We start from the raw sequence: 24,921 nt of genomic DNA, 5'->3' as shown, positions 1-24,921 counted from the left end.
GAGGTGATAAGACTAAGGCTTCCAACTATAGGCCAATCTACTTGTCTGAAGTTGTGGTTAAGGTGCTGGAGAAGCCAACGAAGACAAGTATTCAGAACTGAGCGAAGAGCAGTGGAATTCTTTTTAATGGACAGCATGGGTTTGCTAAAGGAAGATCATGTTTTAGCAATCTGTTATTTATTATAACAAGAGATGAATACATTGGACAAGGGGGATGCATACATAATATATTTAGATTGTCATGTGGCAATCTATCGAAAGCCTTTACAAACTAGTAGTTAAATTGGAGCAGATTGGGATGGATAATAGATTAGTTCACTGGATTGGAGACTGGTTCTCTGAGAGGTATTAGCAGATTGTGTATCAGGGAGTGATATCCCAGAAGAGGAACTTTGCTAGTGATGTACCCCAGGAGTTCTGTTTTGGGGCCATTATTGTTTAATTTGTATGTAAATGACATTAGAAAGGGTTTAAATTGTGATTTATTGAATTTAATGAAAAGCTGGGGAGAGTTATGAGAAGTAGAGTAATGTTGTCAGGGCTGTACAGGAAAACCTTGCTTAACACAAATTCAATATGCGCGATTGAGTGAAATAATACTATTTCCCGCTTTAAGCGAGTGATTAATCAGTTAATGCGATTTTTTAACATTTTTGTCACTAATCTGCAGCGAGCAGCGGCACTTGTCAATGTAGCAGCCAGTGGGTGCCGCGAGTGGTGGCCAACAACACTTGGCAGTTGACTCAAAGCTATCATCGCGAGCGCATGTGCAAACTCTGTTCTCTTGCTCAATCACTTTCCTTAATTTTGCTTTAATTTAGATACTTATAAAGCTTTATCATATTCAACCCCTGATATGGAAAGAGAAAGACTGCTAAAGAAAGTGGCAGTAATAAAAAGAGAAGAAAAGTAATTATGTTAAAGGAAAAGCTGGAGGTCATTAAGAGATATGAAAGTGGTGCTAGTAATATAACGATTGTGTGAGACCTAGGATACAGCAAGTCTGTAGTTTGGATTATATTAAATAAGAGCAAAGAATACAAAGAACAAGGAAAAGCTCCTACTGCTACAAGTACAAGGAATATTCAGGCAAAAGCTTTCAATATTTTTACATCATTGAAAGAGGCCAAATTTTGAAAAGAATATGAAAGATTTACTGTGAGTTCAGGATGGTGTGACTGTTTAAAAATCGAGCTGGGCTGGAGAATCTGCTAGTACTGATAAAGATTCTGCACCCAAGTTTCCTGAAGAATTGCAAAGGATAATTCAGGAGGATGATTATGACAATTGGCAAATATTCAGTGCCAACGAAACTGGTCTCTTTTGGAAGCGTATATCAACAAAGTCTTTCCTAGCTAAAACCTGAAGCATCTCAGATAGGATACAAAGTATCTAAAGATTGTCTTATGCTTTTATTAGGAGGCAATGCTGAAGGCGACTTTGAAATCAAGCCTATGTTAGTTTATTGTGTGCAAAATTAAGCGCCTCCATAGCGCAATTGGAAGAACGACGGTACATTGCGCCCTTCGATTGGAATAGGCCTACGTTTGATTCTCGTTGCGATGGGAGGCATCTTTATCTGGACGATTTCATTCGAAGGTGAGTTAGCCGATCTCATACGGAGGTAGCAGGGTTTTTTCTCCCGCATACAGACAAATTGGCCCTTCAGAACACACGCAACTTACAGACAAAAAAATACTAGTTGTGGTAGAGGTGGATGGTAGATGGTGTTGATGGAGATGATTTGTAGTAAAAGTTCGGTGTAGTGGTTGAGACAGTTGTAGGTGTCCTCCCGCGATGAGTCTTCGGACTCCTTGGAGGTGTCAGGAATAAAAAATCCAAGATCTAACATTACTGAAGAAATCAGCATAATTTGAAAAGAACTTGGATTTAATGAACTGGAAAATGAAGATGTGAAAAACTTGCTCGATTCCCATTCAGAAGAGTTAAGCAAGAATGATCTCTTACAACTAGAAGAATAGCGTGCATATGAAGAAGAAGATAAAGAGTGTGAACAAGAAGAAAATGTTACAACTAAGAAACTAACTGCAACAGAACTTATCTGATTTCAAGGCTTCTCGAAATCCGTCCAATGTAACTAGAGCCACACGAGCATGAAATATTATAAACTCCAGCATATTTATAGAAAGGGTGGTTGTCTTTTGGAGATCTTAGTAGTTTACGAATAGATTCTGTTGGTTTAAATGTTACTCTTATTTTGTGTTGTTTGAGGAGGCTGGTGAGCTTATAGGAGATGCCACTTACAAACGGAATTGCAATAGCTTTTATAAATTGAATATCTTCTTGTTCTTTTTGCGGTGGTTCAGAGAAAAGGACTTTATTGATTAGTCTTCTTGGATAGCTGTTCAAGTACAGATTGTTGGAAATTAATGTTAACTCATCTTGAAGGATCTCGTTGTCTGTTGTGATGCGAATCGCTCTCTTCTTTAACATGTGTACAATGCTGAGTTTATGTGAGATGTGGTGAGAGGAGCTGTTGTTTCAAGGATACTTGCGACATAAGACTGAATGATATAATCACGTAATCACAAGAAAGATATTTATTTAACCAAATATTTCGGTCTGGAAATAGCAGACCATTGTCAGTGGTATTACAAAAACAGTTTAAAAAATACAAGCTAGAATACTAACAATAGATCGTTAAAATTAGAACACGTCGCGTGATGTTATATCACTAAGTATGAAACGGAATATTTTGAAGTCGAAACATGATTGAATTTGCTATTAAAAAAAAAAAAAAAAATTAATTAATGAGTAATCTTGATTAGACTTTCCCAGATTTTTGATATAGATATACAGTCATTACGATTCAGGTTGGGGCGATGGAGCAAGGCCTCCACGCTTTCCTTGAACAAACGTTCGAACCTATAACAGGATCTATGTAAGAGGCGAGTCCTGGACCAAAGGATGCTGTAGTCAGTTTCAATCCCGTGTTGAGCCAATCCAGACTTTTCAGATTTGTTGTGAAGAATGGATGATCGATGTTCTTGGATTTTTTTTTCAAGAGAACGTCCAGTTTGTCCAAAATAAGAGAGATCACAGCTGCACGGAATTTGATAAACTCCAGGAAGAGATAAAGTTGAGCGTTTGTCTTTAGGAGAAGGAAAATGAGAAGACAATTTGTTAATAGGTGAATAGTTGTTAAATCATATTTCTTTAAAATTCTTGCGATAGGTTCTGAAATACCGGAGATATAAGGAATAGGCACTCGACGTATTGAAACTTTGTTGTTTTGTGGAGGATTATAAGAATTGAGAAGACGTTGAGTACTTTTTTCAGAAAAGCCATTGAGTTTCATGTGTTGTTGGATAGTAGAAAGTTCTTTCTATAGATAATCAAAAGTAGAACAATTAGTTTTGGCTCTTCTGATGAGGCATTTTATAATTCCTGTTTTTTGACATGGATGATGGGCTGATTCTTTAAGAATATAACGACCTGTGAATGTTGGTTTCCTGTATACTGTAATTGTAAGAATATTTGAAGGTGATCGGATGAGGAGAATGACTAAAAAAGATAACTGGTTGTTTTCTTCTAATTCCATAGTAAACTTTATGCGATGATGCAAGGAATTAATACTGTTTAAAAAGGAAGGTAAAGTGTTTTTGCTGTGAGGCCAAATAGTAAATATGTCATCTATATATCTTACCCAAAAAGATGGTTGAGGGAAAATAGATGCGAAGAGGACTTTTTCTAAATGTTCTAAATAAAAGTTGGCTAAAGCCGGAGAAAGAGAACTTTCCATGGCCGTTCCTTCTACTTGGCTATAAAATTTGTTTTGACATACGAAATATCCAGAATGTATTACGAAATCGAATAGTTTTATAATATCTTGAGGAAAGATGCCAGCAAGTAATTTTAAAGTTTCCTTGAGAGGTACACTGGTATATAAAGATTCTATATCAAAACTAACCATAAGATCTGTAGGTTGTAATGAGACATTTTTTAATTTTTCTAAGAAATCTGAGGAGTTTTTTAAAAAAGAATTAGAGTTGCCAATGTAAGATTTCAATAATTTAGCTAGATATTTGGCTATACGGTAAGTAGGAGAATCAATACAATCTACTATTGGACGAAGAGGATAGTCAATCTTATGGATTTTTGGAAGGCCATAAAATCTAGGAGGTCTTGCAAAATGAGTTTTAAGTCTTTCAATTGTGTCTTTATCCAAACTGATGACTTCATCAAGGAGAGAATTTAATTTCTTTAGTTGTTTGTTGGTTGGATTATAATCAATTTCTTGATATGTGGAGCGATCTCGAAGCAAAAGAGAAAGATTTCTTCTGTAATTTGCCGAGTCCATAACTACTGTTGCTTTTCCCTTGTCAGCTTTAGTGATAATGAAGTGATTATTTTTTCTCAAGGACTGTAAAGATTTCATTTCAGAAGGAGATATGTTGGAAGGAGGAAGTTTAGCCTTAAGTAGAGATGAAGCGACTTCTAGGCGAAAAGCATTAGTTTTATTACTGGTTAGATGATTACGATTCCTTTCAATATTAACTAGGAAATCTAGATATGGTATTTTATTTGGAACAATAGAAAAATCATGTCCTTTTGAGAGGATGAGTGTTTTGCTTTTAGTCAAAGGACGTCCGGATATATTTACAATCCAATTATATGGAGTTATGAATGGCTGTTATCAACAATGGTTATCAACATCTTAACCGTAAATATGAAGCTCTTTCGTCTAGACAATCAAAGCCATTCATAACTCCAGATAATTGGATTGTAAATATATCCGGACGTCCTTTGACTAAAAGCGAAACCCTCATCCTGTCAAAAGGAGATGATTTTTCTATTGTTCCAAATAAAATACCATATCTAGATTTCCTAGTTAATATTGAAAGGAATCTTAATCATCTAACCAGTGATAAAGCTAATAATCTTCGCCTAGAAGTCGCTTCGTCTCTACTTAAGGCTAAACTTCCTCCTTCCAACATATCTAATTCTGAAATGAAATCTTTACAGTCCTTGAGAAAAAATAATCACTTCATTATCACTAAAGCTGACAAGGGAAAAGCAACAGTAGTTATGGACTCGACAAATTACAGAAGAAAACTTTCTCTTTTGCTTCGAGATCACTCCACATATCAAGAAATTGATTATAATCCAACCAGCAGATAACTAAAGAAATTAAATTCTCTCCTTGATGAAGTCATCAGTTTGGATAAAGACACAATTGAAAGACTTAAAACTCATTTTGCAAGACCTCCTAGATTTTATGGCCCTCCAAATATCCATAAGATTGACTATCCTCTTCGTCCAATAGCAGATTGTATTGATTCTCCTACTTACCATATAGCCAAATATCTAGCTAAATTATTGAAATCTTACATTGGCAACTCTAATTCTTTTTTAAAAAACTCCTCAGATTTCTTAGAAAAATTAAAAAATGTCTCATTACAACCTACAGATCTTATGGTTAGTTTTGATATAGAATCTTTATATACCAGTGTACCTCTCAAGGAAACTTTAAAATTACTTGCTGGCATCTTTCCTCGAGATATTATAAAACTATTCGATTTCGTAATACATTCTGGATATTCAAAAAAAAAAAAAATCAGCTAACGCCTTTTTATTCCCGTATACGTAGGCGAGGCCATTTAGCCCTATCTAACTTTTGGAGACTGAGTGGGCAGTTCAATCTCCACTGGTACCCAATCAGAGACAGATGGCCCAAGGCTATCACTAATTAAGCGGTACGCAGTGAAGAGAGACGGCTCAAATGTGCCGCCATCTCGTGGTCCCTAACACAATATATTTAATGTCTGAAATAATGTGGGTTCTACGGTCGATTTTCTTGAGTTTACAGGACGAAAAACCCGAGTTTCCGGGAGGAAAAACCTGCTTGCCAGTGGCAGAGATCGACTAACTCGGGAACCGGTCGAAAAAAGGCTTAGAAAAATTTCCTCTAGTCGCCAACTAGACTCGAAACCAAGCCTTCCTTCGTGCGGCCAAGCGTGGTGGTGTGCAAACGCCACATCCACTGAGCTACACAAGCATCCATTTTTGGATATTTCGTATGTCAAAACAAATTTTATAGCCAAGTAGAAGGAACGGCCATGGGAAGTCCTCTTTCTCCGGCTTTAGCCAACTTTTATTTAGAACATTTAGAAAAAGTCCTCTTCGTATCTATTTTCCCTCAACCATCTTTTTGGGTAAGATATATAGATGACATATTTACTATTTGGCCTCACAGCAAAAACGCTTTACCTTCCTTTTTAAACAGTATTAATTCCTTGCTTCATTGCATAAAGTTTACTAAGGAATTAGAAGAAAACAACCAGTTATCTTTTTTTTAGACATTCTCCTCATCCGATCACCTTCAAATATTCTTACAACTACAGTATACAGGAAACCAACATTCACAGGTCGTTATATTCTTAAAGAATCAGCCCATCATCCATGTCAAAAAACAGTAATTATAAAATGCCTCATCAGAAGAGCCAAAACTAATTGTTCTACTTTTGATTATCTACAGAAAGGACTTTCTACTATCCAACAACACATGAAACTCAATGGCTTTTCTGAAAAAAGTACTCGTCTTCTCAATTCTTATAATCCTCCACAAAACAACAAAGTTTCAATGCGTCGAGTGCCTATTCCTTATATATCCGGTATTTCAGAACCTATCGCAAGAATTTTTAAGAAATATGATTTAACAACTATTCACCTATTAACAAATTGTCTTCTCATTTTCCTTCTCCTAAAGACAAACGCTCAACTTTATCTCTTCCTGGAGTTTATCAAATTCCGTGCAGCTGTGATCTCTCTTATTTTGGACAAACTGGACGTTCTCTTGAAAAAAAAATCCAAGAACATCGATCATCCATTCTTCACAACAAATCTGAAAAGTCTGGATTGGCTCAACACGGGATTGAAACTGACCACAGCATCCTTTGGTCCAGGACTCGCCTCTTACATAGATCCTGTTATAGGTTCGAACATTTGTTCAAGGAAAGCGTGGAGGCCTTGCTCCATTGCCCCAACCTGAATCGTAATGACTGTATATCTATATCAAAAATCTGGTAAAGTCTAATCAAGATTACTCATTAATTAATTTTTTTTTTTTTAATAGCATATTCAATCATGTCTTCAAAATATTAAGTTTCGTACTTAGTGATATAACATCACGCGGCGTGTTCTAATTTTAACGATCTATTGTTAGTATTCTAGCTTGTATTTTTTAAACTGTTCTTGTAATACCACTGACAATGGTCTGCTATTTCCAGACCGAAATATTTGGTTAAATAAATATCTTTCTTGTGATTACGTGATTATATCATTCGGTGAGAGGAGCTGAAATGTAGGTAGCGACTTGTATTGGTTGGTTTTCTGTATACCAATAGATTTATACTGCCATCAATTTATTTTTTGATTAAAATGTCTAAAAATGGTAGTTGTTTTTCTCTTTCAAGTTCCAGAGTAAATTTAATGGAATGATGGAAGGGGTTGATCTTTTTGAGAAAATCATATAGGTCATTTTTGTTGTTGTTCCACACGATGAGGACATCGTCCACAAAAAGTAGTTAGAATTTAGGCAGTGACAAACAATGAGGTTATATCTTGTGAGAACAAGGTACTTAAGATGTCAATGACCTCCACTACAGGAATGTTTGTAAAGAGAGAGGTGACATCTAGGCTGGCTAGAAGATCATTATCCGATATGTTGATGTTTTTTTAGCTTTTCCATAAAATTTTTTAACTACTTTTTGTGGAAAAAGATCTACCAACAGGCTTGGCGATGGGGAGCGCACTCTCACCTTCATGTGCTGATCTCTTTATGGAAGACTTAGAAAATAAAATCCTACCCCAAATTATTACCAAACCTAAAATTTGGTTCAGATATGTGGATGATATCTTCATCGTGTAGAACAACAACAAAGATGACCTATATGATTTTTTCAAAAAGATCAACTCCTTCCATCATTCTATTAAATTTACTCTGGAACTTGAAAGAGAAAAGCAGCTACCATTTTTAGACATCTTAATCAAAAAACAAATTGTGGTAGTATAAAATTGATCAACACTTGATCTGTAAACCAAAAATATTATTACTAATTCTCAGGATCAAGAAAATAAACCTTCATTACGTTTTCCCGTACTTATTTGAAGGCTCTATCTGGAGGGGGCAAAAAATTAGTGTCAATTTAAGGGCCCCTCAAATAATGAGATGAGGCTCCCAGAGCACTCCAGCACCTTAGGCTCTGACTGCCTCGGGAAAAGTGTAGCCCTGGATGTTGTAGCTTTTCAGACAGTCTATGTTTGTGTCCTCTTGCAAAGCTACAACATCCAGGACTACACTTTTCCCGAGGCAGGCAGAGCCTAAGGTGCTGGAGTGCTCCGGGAGCCTCATCTCATTATTTGGGGGGGTCTTAAATTGGCACAAATTTTTGCACCCCCCCCCCTCCAGCTAGAGCCTTCAAATAAGTACAGGAAAACCTTGCTTAATGCGATTAATTAATCCATCAATTATTGCGAGCTAAGCGAATGCAATAAACAGTCCGAATAATTATAATTCATCCATCAGTTAGTGTATATCTGAAAAAAAAATTACAGTGTAATTTACAGTGAGAAATTTATTTCGGGATAAAATCATCAAAATTAATAAAAATCAATTGCTTCAATTTTTATTTAATGTCTAAACATTTGATTGGGCTACTTTTTTACAAACAAAATTAAGTAAAGATGTTTGAATAGTGCTAGACTTTTTCATCTTGTTATGCAATTTGCGATTGCTGGTGGTCGCTTTATCAAGATTTCTGTGGACTTTGAAGCTTCGTTCCTTATCAGGATCAGCATCAAACAAATTTTTTTAAGGCATGATCAGGTGTGATTGAAAACTAGCTCAAGTTCTGTTGCAGTTAGTTTCTTTGGGGGGGGGGGTTAATGTTACAAAGTGTAAGGTATTTTGGAAATACCTTAGGATTGGTAGGGATATTTTAGAGGAGGTAGAGGAATAAAAGATTTAGGGATGATGGTGGATAGGGACTCGAAATTTTGTGGATATTTTGCTAAAATTGTGAGGACAACACAGCAGATTAGAAGAATGATGCAGAGAACGCCGATATGTAGAAGTAAGGACATTTTGATTCCATTGTACAAGGCTTTGATCAAGCCGCATATGGATTACTGTGCACATATTTGGTCACCAGATTTTCAAAAGGATGATAGTTGGAGAGGATTCAGAGATGTCTTAGTTGGTTACTGGATTTTGGAATGTTGAATATGAGGACAGATTGAGAGAATGCAAATTACAGATCGTAGTGGATAGAAGGAAGAGGGAAGACACGATCAAGATGTATAAGTTGGTATGAGGTAATTACCAGATTAGTATTTATTATTATTATTATTCAGGCCTCCATGGAGCCAAAAGACTCATCGTGGGAGGTCTTTCCTAAGAAACACAAAGTCTATCATACCACTCTTTAAGCTCAATGACCATTCTCACTCCCATCACTCCATCAGGCAATGCATTCCACGGTTCAACCACCCTCCACGCAAAGAAACGACTCCTTACCCTCTTGCTCACAGTTTCCTTTCGTAACTTCCAGGGATGGCCTCTTGTCATCATTCCTTCCCGCTGTTCAACCAAGCGAAAGAACTCCCCAGTGTCAATCCTGTAACCACCTCTCAACAGTTTAAAAGTCTCAATCATATCACCTCTCCTTCTTCTATCCACACTCTGCAGTCCACATTCCCTTAGCCAATCCTCATAACTATGCTCATGCAGTCCTGAAACCATCTTTATCATCCGTCTTTGTATCCTTTCCACAGTTAATTTATCCCCTTCAAATCCTGGGGACCAAATCTGAGAACAATAGTCAAAGTGTGGTCTGACAGAGACTTATACAACGGAATGATAACCCTCTTATCTCTGCAGGTCAGTGTCCTTCTCATAATTGCAGCAATCCTCTGTGTTACCTTCACCACCTTTGCAATATGTCCTCTAAACTTCAGGTTTCTATCAATCATCAACCCCAGGTCTCTTGTCTCCCCTACTTCCTCCAGTATAACTCCTCCCATAGAGGATGCAGCATCCCATCGATGTTTCCCAAACCTCAAGACCTTACATTTTGCTGCATTAAACTGAAACCCCCATTCATTTGCCCATCTATCTAGCTTACTTAAATCCTCTTGCAGGGCTACCACATCTGCACTATTACTAATAATCCTTCCCAGCTTCGCATCATCCACAAACAACTGAATATCCCATTGCAATCAACTGGCAATGTCATTGATATAAAGGTTAAACAATATAGGTCCTAGTACTGAGCTCTGTGGGACCCAACTTGTAACCCTGTGCCTCCTTGAAACTGCTCCACCATACACAACTCTCTGATACCTATCAGGCAGCCAATCCTGAATCCAGTTGACCATCTGACATCCAGACCCATGTGCTGCAACTTAAATATCAGCTTATCATGTGGCACCCTGTCAAATGCCTTCGCTAAGTCTAAGAAAATTGCAGTATATGCCTTTCCCCTCATCTAAAGTTCTTGTAACTTTATTATAAAAGGCTAGCATATTGCTAAAACAAGGGTGCCCTTTCACAAATCCATGTTGACTCTCACAGATAACATTACCCTCATCTGCCCAATGCTGTATACGGTCCCTCACTACTTTCTCCAAGATCTTAACTACTGATGACACACAGACTGGCCTATAATTAGACACTTCCAGTCTATTACCACCCTTATGCAATGGCACTATCTTGCCTTCCTTCCATTCCCTGGGCACCTTTGCCGAAGCCAGACTCTCATTGAAAAGCCAGGTTAAAGGCACTGTCAGTTCCCTAGCACATTCTCTCAAAACTCATGGTGAAATACCATCCAATCCCACAGCTTTACTGACATCCAGAGTACTCAGTATCTGAAACACACTCTCCTCCTGTACCTCTAAACCTTGAACCAGCCCTATCCCTCTAGCATTAAAACTCCTCTAGGATGAAATACTCCAATAAAGTGTTCATTGAACAATTCTACTATGTCCTCTGCATCAGTCACTCTATTCCCATTTTTATCCCACAATATCATTCTTCCACAGTCATTTCTCCTCCTACAGGCCACATAGCTAAAAAATTCCCTAGGATTTTCTTTGGATCTTAGGGCCAATCTCCTCTCATATTCCAGTTTCGCTTTCCTTACCACACTAGTCACTCTTCTGGCCTGTGTCTTATATTCTTCATGCATCTTCTCTTCACCTGTTCTTCTTATATCTCTTCCATAGCCTCTTTTTCGCATGCAATTCCTGTTTAATATTGTTTGTCATCCACTTTACTCCAAATCGTGTCCTCTGCTTCACTCATGGTATATAACTTACCATTGCTGCTATCAAATATTCTTTCACAATTTCCCATGCACTAATGATATCCCGGCCTTCCAATTCCAAAGAGAGTGACCATATGGTTTTGACTTGGAAAAGTCAAAACCATATGGTCACTTTCTCCAACTGGTGGGAGAGATGTCAACTCAGTTATTATCAACTCTTCTGATGCTATAACCAAATCCAAAACTCTTGAACCTCTTGTTCCCTCTGTTACATGTTGCCTAAGACATTTGACCCTCAAGAATTCTAGAAATTCCATTCCCCTATTGCTACATGCATCTTCCTCTCTCCAATTTATACTACTGTAGTTAAAATCTCCCATAACAATCATTCTTCTTGCACTTGCCAAACAGCTGTCTAAACATCTCCTGGTCCCCATCCTCTGTGCTCCTGGGTCTGTAGCAATGCCTCACTGAATATCCTGTCTTGCCTACCTCTACCTCACACCATACGCTCTCAAAATCATTTGTCTCACTTCCTTCCAAAGCCTCCACTCTTAGAGGACATAGGTCATCACTTATCATAAGAAGTACCCCACCACCACACTTTCCCCTCCTATCCTGACGAAGAATGCTATACCCAGCGACTTCTATTCCTGTTGTCATATCCCCTTCTGTCAACCACGTCTCAGCAATCACAATAATTTTTGGCCAGGCTGATGCTATCTGCACCACCAATTCCTCTCCCTTATTCCGGATACTCCTGGCATTAGTATAAAGCATATAAATGCCATTGTTTCTATACCCAGCATTATCCCTTCTAGACTCCACTGGGCTCAGTGTTACCTGACATCATCTCCCTTCTCTCAAGTATCCATTCCCACAAGAGGCCACCCCTGCTATCATCCTCCCTGGGACACACTGACTCGTTCAGAACAGCAATCTCTCCAGATGCCTACATCCGCCCTCATTCAAATGTAAATGGTCTCTCGCATACAATTCCTCTCTTTCCTCAAACGCACTCCAACATCCATATATACCAGTCCTCTCTCTTGTCACACATTCTCGCTATTATGCCATTCAATATCACCGCTCTTCTGCTCAGCTCATCATTATCATCATACCTAGGCAACATGCACACTATTTTCCCCCTCTCTCTCTCTGTCTTCTTCCGTACAGTCTCAAGCAAAAATCTCATATCTCTCGCTGCCCGACTTATATTACCACTCAAGTCATTCGTTCCTACCATCACAATCATCTCATCCCGATATTCATTTCATAGAATATCTGGAGACAGGAAGAGAATGAAATGCCATTCCTGGAAGCTGTATATGTGAGGCATAAGTTTTTTGCATGGAGAGGGGCGGGTGATTGGAATGCATTGCTTGAGAGTGTGGAGAGGGCAAAGACAGTGAATGTATTTAAGTCGAGGTAAGATGAGCTGTGCATGTGAGAGTGGGATGAGTCTCTTGGCTTCATGGAGGTCTGCTGATAATAATAATCCCATTAATGCACTGTGTCCAAAACCTAAGGAGGAAAATTATTTCTGAAGATCACAACTGCAAATTCAGACAAATAAGCTTGTCGCAAGTTGTATAAGTGATGATTTTGAGTAGAAAGTGGATACACATTCAAATTTTCAAATTGCATGAGGAGGGGTCAAGTGGTAGCACTCGACAGGATAAAACACAAAAGGCTGCACTAAGTGAATTGTGTTTGAAGGAAGCTGTTTTCGTGAGGAAAGAAAGTTGCAAACTTGGATGTCTTAATGTCTCGGAGACATGATTTGATGATTTCATGTGGGAATCATCATCCAGGCCTAGGCAGCATTTCAAACCAATGGAATGTGTTCCAGACATTTGCTAAGAGGCACCTTTGCACTGTCATGGAGCATGAAGACAGACATTTGGTTATAACAGCAAAACATAACTGACACACCATCGCATGTAAACTTGCAAGTTGGCTCCATTCAGGTACATGAATATCTCGACAAAATGGCAAGACATTTGTGACAGGTAAATCTATATGTACGAAGGCCTGTAGTGTGTATCCCTTTATTCACAGCTCATGGCAGAGCACGTTTTCAGTGGTGTTGTATTCATAAAAATTGGACAGGATACCAATGGCTTAATGTAGTCTTTACAGAAGAGTCATTTTAATCTTCCTGTGATTCTAGATGATATTTGACCTATGGTGAAAGTGGTACTGCTTACCAGTGTGAGAATGTTCTTGAAAGGAAGAGAGACACTGTTTATGGGTCATGGTGTGTGTGGGGGGGATTATGCTTTATGGATGAACCAAGTTACAAGTGGTGAAAAAAGGGACAATGACTGGTGAATGATATTGCAACGAAGTTTTTCAATGTCATGTTTGATTGTTCCATGGTGCTGTAGATGAACAATTTATTTTTATGGATAAAAATGCCATACTAGATCATACATGAGCAATGAAGATATGTCCAGAAATCGAAGATATTAATCGAATCAAGTGACTAGCAGTTCCCTAGATCTGAACCCCACAGAACAAGTTTAGGATGCAACAGGGAGATGCACTGCTGCTCAAAAGTCCCCTCCAGAAAACAAACAAGACTGTTAAAACATCAAACAAGACCTTATCCTTGCTCTGTAGGAGGAGTGGGCCAGTTTGTCTCAAGAACTCCTGAATCACTTGGTGCTAAGCATGGTATGATGTTGTGAGATCTGCATCGAAGTTTGGGGTGGACATATTCCATACTGAAATGTCTTTCTGCAGAGTTTACCATAAGCACTGTAGCTTAATTTCTTAACCTTGGGAAATTTGTAACTTTTGCCAGAAACATATTGCAATTTAGTTTGTATGAAATTTAGAACACATTTTTTGTGTAATATAATTTACTGATATGCTGCCAATAAATTTATATCCACATTTGACTGTATTCATAAAAATATTTTCATATATATATATATGTAAAAATGTAGTTTGTCCTTAGCTTTTGGATACCATTGTATGACATTGGATATCTCATTATACCCAAGTGCATAAAGTCACATTTGTTAACATTTAACCGGCAGCCTTCAGATGTCCACAATTCCAGAATGTTCAAATCATTTTGCAAATACTGTACATCAGCTGCATTACTGATTACTTTGCCTATCTCTGCATCTTCAGGAAACAGCTGTATGTCATCTGGCAAATTTTTCCCAAAGTCATTAATGTCATCATCATCATACGTATCAAGGACCTAGCATGGCCTGTTCCAGCCTTAGAAGTCATCGTTGAATCGTTTAAGAGGACATCCTGGTTTTCTTTTTCCTAATGGCTTGTACTTTAAAGCTTGTTTTGGTAAAATCTTTCTGTTTTCATTCTTTGAGCGTGTTCTATCCATTTATGCTTATATTTTTTAATTTTTTCTATTACTGGTTCTTGGTTTAATTCTTTCATAATATCTTCGTTTCTTTTGTGATCAAATAGGGTATACTTTGCAGTTTTTCTCATAAACTTCATTTCTGCTGTTGTTAATCTTTGTTTGTCTTTTTGTTTTATTGTTTCAGATTTCGCTTCCATACATTAAGACTGGTAGGGCTAATGTATTGTATACTTTTAGCCTGGTTTGTTTTTGAACTAGGTTTGGTTTAAATATAGAGTTAATTACACCTGTTATTTTTAAATTTTTTGCAATTTTTACATTTATATCTTTTTCATTTTCATGTGTGATCATACATCCTAGGTAGTTAAATGAATTCACCTGTTCTAAGATCTTGTTATCTATTACTACTTTAGTTCTTGCTGGATCTTGTCCTTTAAAGGCCATAGTTTTTGATTTTTCCGTTGATATTATCATATCATAATCTTCGGGTATCTCATTTAGATTTAAAATAGCTTTCTGCAAGTTATCTTCAGAATTTGTAATTATTATTTGGTCGTCGGTAAAGAGAAGTATTTAAGTTAACTGTAGGTGAAAGTTTAATTCCTTGATGTAAATTTTTACTCCATTTTATTATTATTTCATTTAAGTAGATATTAAAAAGAGTTGCTGAGAGGGGACATCCTTGGTTTCTCTCTCTTGTATATGATAGCTCGTGATTTAATCTTATTCGTATTTGATTATTTTCATATATACTTGTGATAGCTATTAGGATATTATTTGGTATTTGTCTTTCTTTTAATATGTTAAATAATATGTTTCTTTTAACTTTGTCAAATGCTTTTTCAAAGTCAATAAATGCAATATATGTTTCTAAATTATATTCTCTTCTTTTCTCTATTATTAATTTTAGGCAAAAGGCTGGGTCTATACATGATCGTCCTTTTCTAAATCCATTCTGTACTTCTAGAATAAAGTTTTTGGAATATTTCATTAGTTTGTTATTTAAGATTCTGCCAAATATTTTGTAACAGGAATTTAGTATACTGATACCTCTATAGTTTTAGGGTCATCTCTATTACCTTTCTTAAAGATAGGAATCACAATTGCTTTTTTCCATTCTATTGGGGGGATACCAGTTGAGTAAATTTTATTTAAATATAATAAGAGTCTTTGTTTGAATCTTGTTCCTGCGTATTTATATAGTTCTGAACCTAGCTTATCTTCTCCAGGTGATCTTCCGTTTCTTGTTTCTTTCAGGCTGATTTCTAATTCTTCTTCAGTTATTTCCTTTTCATTTTCGTTAATTGTTTGCCAGTTGTCTTTTTTAAAATATTTGTCAGTCCACAGTTCTGTGTAGTAATTCAGAAATTCTTCTAATTTCAATTCAGTGTTTAATTTTATGTTTTCTTTGGTATCTGCATTTAAGTGTTTCAAAATCTTATATACATTGGGTCTTATTTTATATAAATCATGTTCTAAATTAGAAACAAATTTATTCCATGATTCTCTATATCTTTTTCTGACTTCTCTTTTAGCTATGGCTCTTATTCTTTTATATTCCATTTCATCTTCTAATCTTTTACAGCTTAACCATTTGTGATGGGCTTGTTTTTTCTTTTTGATTATTTCTTTGATTGTATCATCCCAGATCTTCAGTTTTTTTCTTTTATTGAATTTTTTGGTCTTTCCTAAGCTTTCATTTGCTGCTGCATTTAGTATCATTTTAATATTAAGCCATTCTATTTCCATTTCTTCATTTTGTTTTATTTTATCTAGATATTGGTTAATTCTTTGTTCATATAGCCATTGCACATTTGTGTCATTCAATAGTCTAGTTTTATAAACAAATGTTTCAATTTTTCTTTCTGTTCTTGTTACTTGTAGCCATTTAGGTGGTAATCTTAATTTTATTTTAACAAGGAAGTGGTCACTGTTTATTTCATATCCTCTGTGAACTCTAACATCTAGTAACAATTTTGATGTCTTTTCATTTAATATGAAGTAATCTAATATTGATTTCCATCCTCTTGCTGCCCAAGTCTATTTATGTATGTCTTTATGTTTATAGAAGGAATTCATTATTTTTAGGTTATTATAAACTACAAAGTCAATCAATTTTTTACCATTTCTGTTTAGAGTGTGTTCTCCATGCATTCCTATATTGTTATTAATTTTCGTGTTTCCAATTCTTGTATTTAAGTCTCCTGCTAAAATTATATAATCATTTTTATTTATTTTATTATATATGTTTTGTAGCTGATTATAAAAATCAATATTATATATGCCAATATTATCAATATTGGCATATAAACCAATTATTGTTAAATAGCCTCTAGCTATTTTTATTCTAACTTCTATTATTCTTTCATTCCATAATTTATAATGTTTTAACTGTTTTGAAAGGGAGTTATGAATCCAAATCATGACTCCTGCTTGTGCTCTTTGGTCTCTGTCAACTCCACTGTATATCACATTAAAATTTTCAGTTCTCATAGTTCCTCTTAATTTATTTTTTGTTTCAGTGATTACTGCTATTTTAAAATTTCTTTCATTTAATAAATGGTCTAATTCTATTTCTTTATATGCTATTCCTCTTACATTCCAGTTTGCTATGTGTATTATATTTTGTCGTTTCCATTTTCGTTTTACCTTTTCCATTCCAGGGTCGTTTCCCATAGATTCAATCCGATTATCTTTTTCGGTCAGCTTACAAGTAGGATTATGTTCTCCATGTCAGGGGACTAGCCTGACGATGGAATAGTTCAGTGGTAGGGCTGCCAACTTAAGGCTTCTGAACTAGCCTTCTTCTGAATTTAAACCCATAGGAGGAATAGGATGTATTGAAGGGGATAGAGTAGATTATAGAAGAAATATAGTAAGGTTTATAGATAGGGCATAGTTGTAAGGCCAGAAATGAAAAGACCCCATGGCCCTCAAGTACTCTAATAGCATAGGGGTCATAAAATAAGAAGAGTTGGCTGATAAGGCCTTATAGGAAAGATTAAAGTAAGTGGATCTTACTCAAAGTAGAAGAAGGAGAGGATAGATCCAGCTAGGGGTCCATGGGAGTGCCGCTTCCCTTACAATCAAGATGATTGCCCCTTATGGCCCTGTTGGTCCACGAGTCATTAATGTAAAGACTGAATAACACTAGACCAAGAATTGATCCCTATAGTACACCAGAGGTCACCTTAAATCTTGCAGACTCATCTTTCATATACCACTTTGTGATATTTCTCAGTTAGTGATCATCTTATGTGCACTAATATTTTATAACACAATTCCATATTCTCCAATGTAGGAATCAAAATTCTCCCTATGATAAAAACAATAAGAACTCAAGTGGAGAAATGCAAAGAGGTAAATACATAGACTGTGATGAGAAATTTAATCATGTTCAAACTAAGTGCTACTTTAAGATCTCGGAAGGGAGATAAGAAGTCAATTTTCTCCACTCAAGAGTCTAGTGTGAAAAATTTTTCAAAGGAAGAGTGAGCCTTTGTTGGATTCTGAATGAAGAGAAATTAAAATTATTAATACTCCTTTTCGAATCCAACATAATCCACCATGTCAAAGGCTACATTTGTAGATATTATTTAATGTAAATCTCTTATTATAAACTATTATTCATATAATTACCATCGAGTTTTTTTTATTTAATTAATTAATCTAGATTATGTATTAATAATGGAAAGGACTTGTATAAAAATAATGTTCAGATTATTTTATTTATTCCTATATTAATAGTAGAAGAATTTATATTCATCATATTTAATTATATATTATTTGAATTTAAAAATATCCTTTTATTTAGTTTCTGTATGTAAAGATATAATGTTATGTACTGCTTATGCTTATGTACTGCTTGTTGTCATGGAGATGGAGTTAAAAATAGAAAGCGCGTGAGTTATGGATGTGAGATGGAATTGATATGAGCTAGACGGTGAGAACAAGTTTTGGTGGGAAAACGGAGTGAAAATATATAAACGGAAGGCGAGAGTAAACAAGAGCAGTGGGTCAGCAGAGTCAGCACTAGAACTAGGGAACTGGGGACCTAGTACAATTGGAGCACTCAGCACAGTAATGGCACTGAGAAGAGTACAATAGAGATCAGGAAATAATTTATTAGCAGCAAGGAGTTAAGTAAGAGGCTGTAGTACAAAGAATTAAGTGCTGTAATCAGATTACGAAGGATCAAGATGTAAATTGGCATCTCAGAATATTGATATGGAATTCTGAAGTTAATGTTGTATTCCAGAGCTTTCAAGGAAGATAAATGAAAGCTGATTCTATTGTAAAGTAGTATATGAGGAATAAGTGAATTTTCTAGTGCAAGTGTGTCTGCATTTGTGATGCTGAAGTTAAAGATTAAGTTAATTTAAAGAAGATTCCTTTTGAAATGTTTAGCTCCAGTGTGATAATTATCTAAAGTTTTAAGTGTGCCTCAGTGAATAATATGTGCAAAGATTTATTCCGGTAAGAACAGTTGTACTTTATAGCATTTTAGAGTGAAGTTATAAGAAATTATCTCCTTCTGTTAAATCCTAACGTTAACTGTGGTGTTTATGCTGAAATTAGCTGAAGCTAGAAGGTTAATAGTCTTCCCCCCTTAAGATGATAGCTATCTCTTGACTGAGCTATGTAATTTCTGACTAAGGAATAGATAAAGAATACTATTGTTAAAATGTTATTTTTGCATTATCTTGTATCCAAAGTATGCTTATGTATATATTATATAACCTTGCATTAAATGTTTTGTTTTATTGATTTCAATTTGTTGTTAGCCTGATTCTTTTCCACTGCACCGTTCATAAAATTATCGGACCTAGCGGGAACCTAAAATGTTAATGTAAAATTCGGCCTATATATAAACATTAGACTGCTAAAGTTAATTAATATTTGATTACACTATTTTGCATAGACTAATCTGAATATAAGGTGGCGCAGTATAATAGAAATTTCCCTATATTTGGATTAGTAATAAACACACAATTAATTAACCTTAATAAGAACAACGTTAAAGCAAGATGGCGGATCAAAAGACAGGAAGGACGATCCAATACTCAGGAAAAAGGATTAAAAACCAAGTTTATATAAAATTACTTGGTATCTTGAGTGTGCAATAGTGTTCCATGTTGCCTCCTGTCAAGTCTTTGCAAAGTCTAAAAGTATCATGGTGCATTCACCTCCCCCCCCCCCCCACACACACACACTTCTAACTCATTAGTAACTTTATAAAATGCAAGCAAGTTGCTGAAACATGACCTTCCCTTAGTAAACCCATGTTATTTATTGCAAAGTATAGATTCTCTGTCAAACGATTTCTACAGGCAAATGCATACTAAATTTTCTAAAATCTTAACCACCATTCCAGAGATAGTGATAGAGTGATAATTAGACACATTGGTATTTGCACCACCCTGGTGCAATGGGATTATCATACATTCTTTTCTATTCTTATGGAATCTTCCCTGTTCTGAGGTTCAAATTATAGTTTGGTTAAAGGAACAGCCAGTTCAGCTAATCAGTCTTTTTAGCTGAGTTGATGTCCCATCAGCCTCTATTCCTGAATTCCTATATTAGTTTGTATAACAGCTTTAATACCTCCTCCATATACACTCGAGGTTCTTCATCTAGCGGAGAGGTACCAGCAAGCTAAATGTTAAATACATCAGGCTGGTGGCTTTTAAAGAAATGGGGACCCATTAGCTGAATCTGCATCTCTTCTGCATCTGTCACAAAGTGGAGTTATTCTTTCAAACTCATTATTATTATTATTTATTATGAACTTGCAGCATTATGAATTTTTTTTGGTTGTTTTTAGTTGTAATTCCTCTGGCCTAATAATTATAATTTTCATAACTGATATCCTTTATACACACAGTATTCCTTCACAGTATTATTCACTATATTTACCACTGGATTACGAGTTAAATGAGATGGAACTTGATAATTTTATATTGCAACTGCTTCAGTCCACACTTCTCATGGATGACTTTAAGACAACACTTTGGGGTAGTGCCAACACGAATAAACAAGATCATATCATTGGGTGAATGCTTGACAATCACGACCTCTCCCTTATTAATAACTGAGTCATTACCTTCTTCCATATGCCTACTTGCTCGTATTATGCATTGTCAAACAGAACATCTATATAAGCAATCATTTTCCTGTTATTTGCACTATGTCTTCATAGGAAACATCTTCTAAATGGATGCCCACGTGAAAAATGAACCAGGCTGACTGGATGGTTTCCTATCTTGCAAAAGTTAATGTTGAAGCAGTCAACCCAACAACTATCAATGAAGCACTGAAATATGTAACAGACTGTAGTATCCATTCAGCAACAGCTGCAATTCCAAAAACATTATCTTGATTTTCACTCTATCCAAAGTCTTAGTGGAACAGAGTGCAGCCAAAAGAGATCAAGTCAGAGCATAGGGCTTATTTCATAGATATATACCCTACCATGACTAATAGCTTTTAAATGTGCTCAGGCAAAAGTAGACTATAATCTGGGATCCAATTTACATCACTGATTAATCAGCCAGCCAGTGCAAAAACTGTATGGGATAAAATCTGGAAAATGAAAGTAGACAGATGTGTTGTTGCTGATCCCAATGCTTTTGCAAACACTTTGGGAGAAAATTTAACAGCTTCTTTTAATATTGAAAGAACAACAAAAAAAAGGGCAGCTGGGCTTTTTGTACCAATGAGTTAGTGCTACACAATCAGCCATTTGTTCAGGAGGACCTAAAAAGAGCTCTTTTACTGTCTCATCCCAGTGAAGAAGGTTCTGATAATGCCCATTATAAGATGATAAAACATCTTCTATGGATCTCCTCCTCTTACTATACAACAAAATACTTACAGATGAAATTTCCAAATTCTTGGCATAAGTCAATTGTCGCTGCCATCCTGAAACCAGGAAAGGATCCAACAACAAACAATTATCATTCTATTGCTCGGACCAGCTGTCTGTAAGATACTGGGAAAAAAATTGTCAATGCCACACTTCTCTGGTATGTATGGTATTTAGAAAGTATGATCTCTCTCTCCAATACACAATGTGGCTTTAGTAGACATCATTCAACTTTGGACCATTTGGTCCATTTAGAAACATGTACACGAGACACATTCCTGAAACATGAACACTGAAATTGAATGTTCTTTGACATGGAAAAAGCTTATAACAGCATGGAGATGTGGAATATTAAAACACCTATATAACCTAGTTCTTCAAGGGCACTTCCTGTATTTATTAAAAACTTTATCTAGCTGAGTCTTAAAAGTCTGAAAGGTAAAATCTGAGTGGGAAGTACGATATCTCAGCCATATTATCAACAGCAGGGTGTTCCCCAAGGGATCTTAAGTGTGGCACAGTTTATTGCCAAAGTTAACTCCATCACTGAGAACAGCTTCCTCTCAGTGTAGGCAGTGCTTTATACATTGATGATTTCACAATTTACTGTCAGTCTTGTAACCTGAGGGTAGCTGATAATCTCTCTCCATGGGTTCAAGTTTAAAGCAGAAAAAGCGTCTGTGTACACTTCTACCATAAATGCACTCTTCACCCAGATCCTTATCAAAAAAGGAAATATAATATATTTCTTTTCTATGTTCTGTTTTTTTTTTTTTTTTTCCAATGTTTCTATCATTTCATCTTGAAACATGAAGTCAAGAGCTTTTGTGTAATCGATAAACCTCATATAAAGGTCTGTTTGGTGTTCATTAGTTTTTTCTATTAACTGGTTTATAGTATGAATATGGCCTATTGTACAATTTTTTTTTTTTAACCAGCTTGGTCTAAAAAAAGACCAAGCTGGTTTTTTTGCGTTTTTTTCTTTGTTTGATGATGTCATTAAATAACAAATTCAGTTCCTTCCTCCTGTCTTTATACATTCAGCCAGTATTCCATCTTTGCCTGGGCTTTTGTTTAATTTCATTTCTGCAATTACTTTCTCCACTTCTTCCACCATTATTTCTGGTATAATCCCAACTTATTCAAATTCTTCATTTTCAGTGGGTCCAAGATAGATATCTTCATACATCTTGATATAAAAGTCTTCACATATTTTCATTATTTCATTTCTTTCATCCTCGTTTTTATTTTTGAGACATGTAATCCAGTTCTTTTCCTTATTAGTTTCCTTTCTTGCTTCTTTCAATGATTTCTTTTCTGTAATTTATTTTACTTTATTGATATTATGGCTTCTAACATTATTTATTTCTCTTCTCACTAGTTTTCTAAATTCAATAAACTATTTCTTCCTTAGTACATTTATCTCTTTTCCTTCTCAATTCTTCTTTTAAGTCTTTAGTATTCTGATTAATCTATTAGATTTTACTTTACTGTTTTGCCATGTTTTTCCCATTTCCATATAAGATTTCTCTATTGACGATATGATTTCCATTCTTTGTGTAATGATTGGATGCTCTTGTTCGTTTAAAATAAGTTTTTCTGTCAAAATCTTTTCAAAAAGTTTGTGCTGTGCCGTGTTCTAATAATTTTATTATCTATTTTAACACCAGTTCTTTTTGTTTGTCCTATTTTTTGTTTAATTTGATTTTAGCTCTGACATTCTATGGTCACTATCAAAATCTCTCATTTATTACTCATGTGTCCTCTATTAATTATTTTCTGTTATTCAGTCTATTTCATTTTTTTTAACAACCATCGGGCGATTGCCATGTCCATTTTCGTACTTCTTTTTATAAAACGCATTCATTACAGGATCTTTAATATTTAGTAAATGGATAAAATAATGAATATATTATTTGCAATGGAAACTGGAAATTTAAAGACGATATTATTCAAATTACCGCATTTGATAACCCTTTCTCAAAAGTTGTGGGCATCCACGACAAACGCGTTACTTTTCAACTGGTCATTTTTTATAATAAATCCGCATAATTGTGAAAACTTTCTGAACGAAAGAAAATATTTTTAAAATCACGTAAATTCCCAAACATTAATTACTACTTACAACACTCCGAAATTGCTACCGTTCATACAATAGTACATCTGACAGCGACGTCTGTGATTTGAAAAAATAATCACGGGTACTGTACATTATTATATCTACACCTCAATGTGTTGTTATTATTATCATTATTTACTAACACAATGTTCCAACATAAAAATATTATTATTATTAAAACAAGACCTCATGCATAAATATATGCATGAGGTCCAAATATGCATAAATTCACATGGAGAGAAGAGCTAAGGAATGAGAAAAGACTCATTGACTATGTTATTGTTATAGTGAAGTTTTCTCACTGGGGCAGGACACCAGAATATACAGAGGATTTGAAATTGAAAGTAATCACCATTTAGTCTTGAGCAGGATAAAATTGAATTTCATATTGAAAAGAAGAACATGTAAGAACTTTTAAAGCGAATAAAACGTGAGCATCTCTCAGATGTAAATTCTAGACTAAAATACACAAACATTATTCATGAAAAAATGAAAGAATTTGAGAACATGAACCAAACCTAAGAGATTCAGTGGCAAGCCCAGAAAAAAACATTGATTGACTGAGCCAGAGAGGCATGTGGTGAGGTTGTCTGCAAGGAAGAAAAATCAGAACTCCATGGTGAATGCAGGAAGTTAAAGAGGCAGTGACGAAAAACAAGAATATCGAAAGTTCCTGGCGAATAAATCAGCTTGTGCAGTTAGAGAATACCTGATTACAGAAAATATAGCCAGCCTGGTTGGCCGAGTGGTTAGCGTATCCGCTCTTCAGCCAAAAGGCTGCGGATTCGAATCCCGCCGTGGGCATGGATGTTTTTGATTGTCTGTGAAAATAATAGTGGTGATGGTGGATAGTAGATGGCGTTGGTGTAGATGAGGCAGTTTTTGGTTGAGGTTGAGTGGTGGAGACGGAGAGTTGTAAAGTAGGTGCCCTCCCTCGATGAGTCTTAGGACTCCCTGGAGGTGTCAAATAATAATAATAATAATACAGAAGAAAATGTCTGAAAGCTAAATACTGTGTAAAACTAACTAAGCAAAGGTTCCACATGATTGGCAGACTTTGTCAAGAACATAGAAAATAAATATCAAAAAGATGGCAAAATATTCTCGAGGCTGTTGAAAAAGCCTAGAAATAAAATAAAGAGTGCTGTAAAATGAATCAGAGGTGATGAAGGTGACATAAATAATGGAGGAAAATATATCCTTGATGTATGGAGTAATTATATCGAAAAATTGCTAATGAAACAAGCAGTAACAGCACAGTAGTAAAAAAACACTCAACAGGCATACAGTCAGGAATACATATCCA

General features: G+C 35.6%; 1 protein-coding gene across 2 annotated transcripts in view; it reads right to left on the bottom strand.

The window, feature by feature from the left end:
* The window catches only part of HSPBAP1 (HSPB1 associated protein 1), a 132,972-nt gene extending 109,376 nt beyond the window's left edge, over nt 1-23,596 (bottom strand). For both annotated transcript variants that reach the window (XM_090409835.1, XM_090409844.1), the window contains exon 1: nt 23,458-23,596. In XM_090409835.1, coding sequence (XP_090265961.1) covers nt 23,458-23,493 — 36 coding nt within the window. In that variant the 5' untranslated portion in view covers nt 23,494-23,596. The remainder of the gene's footprint in view (nt 1-23,457) is intronic.
* Nucleotides 23,597-24,921: the final 1,325 nt, after the last annotated feature.

Source organism: Typopeltis vanoorti, chromosome 2 (assembly GCF_054136105.1).
Source record: "Typopeltis vanoorti isolate ZY-2024b chromosome 2, IOZ_Tvanoo_1.0, whole genome shotgun sequence".
NCBI lineage: Eukaryota > Metazoa > Arthropoda > Arachnida > Uropygi > Thelyphonidae > Typopeltis > Typopeltis vanoorti.
This window is presented reverse-complemented; position numbering and strand designations above follow the sequence as displayed.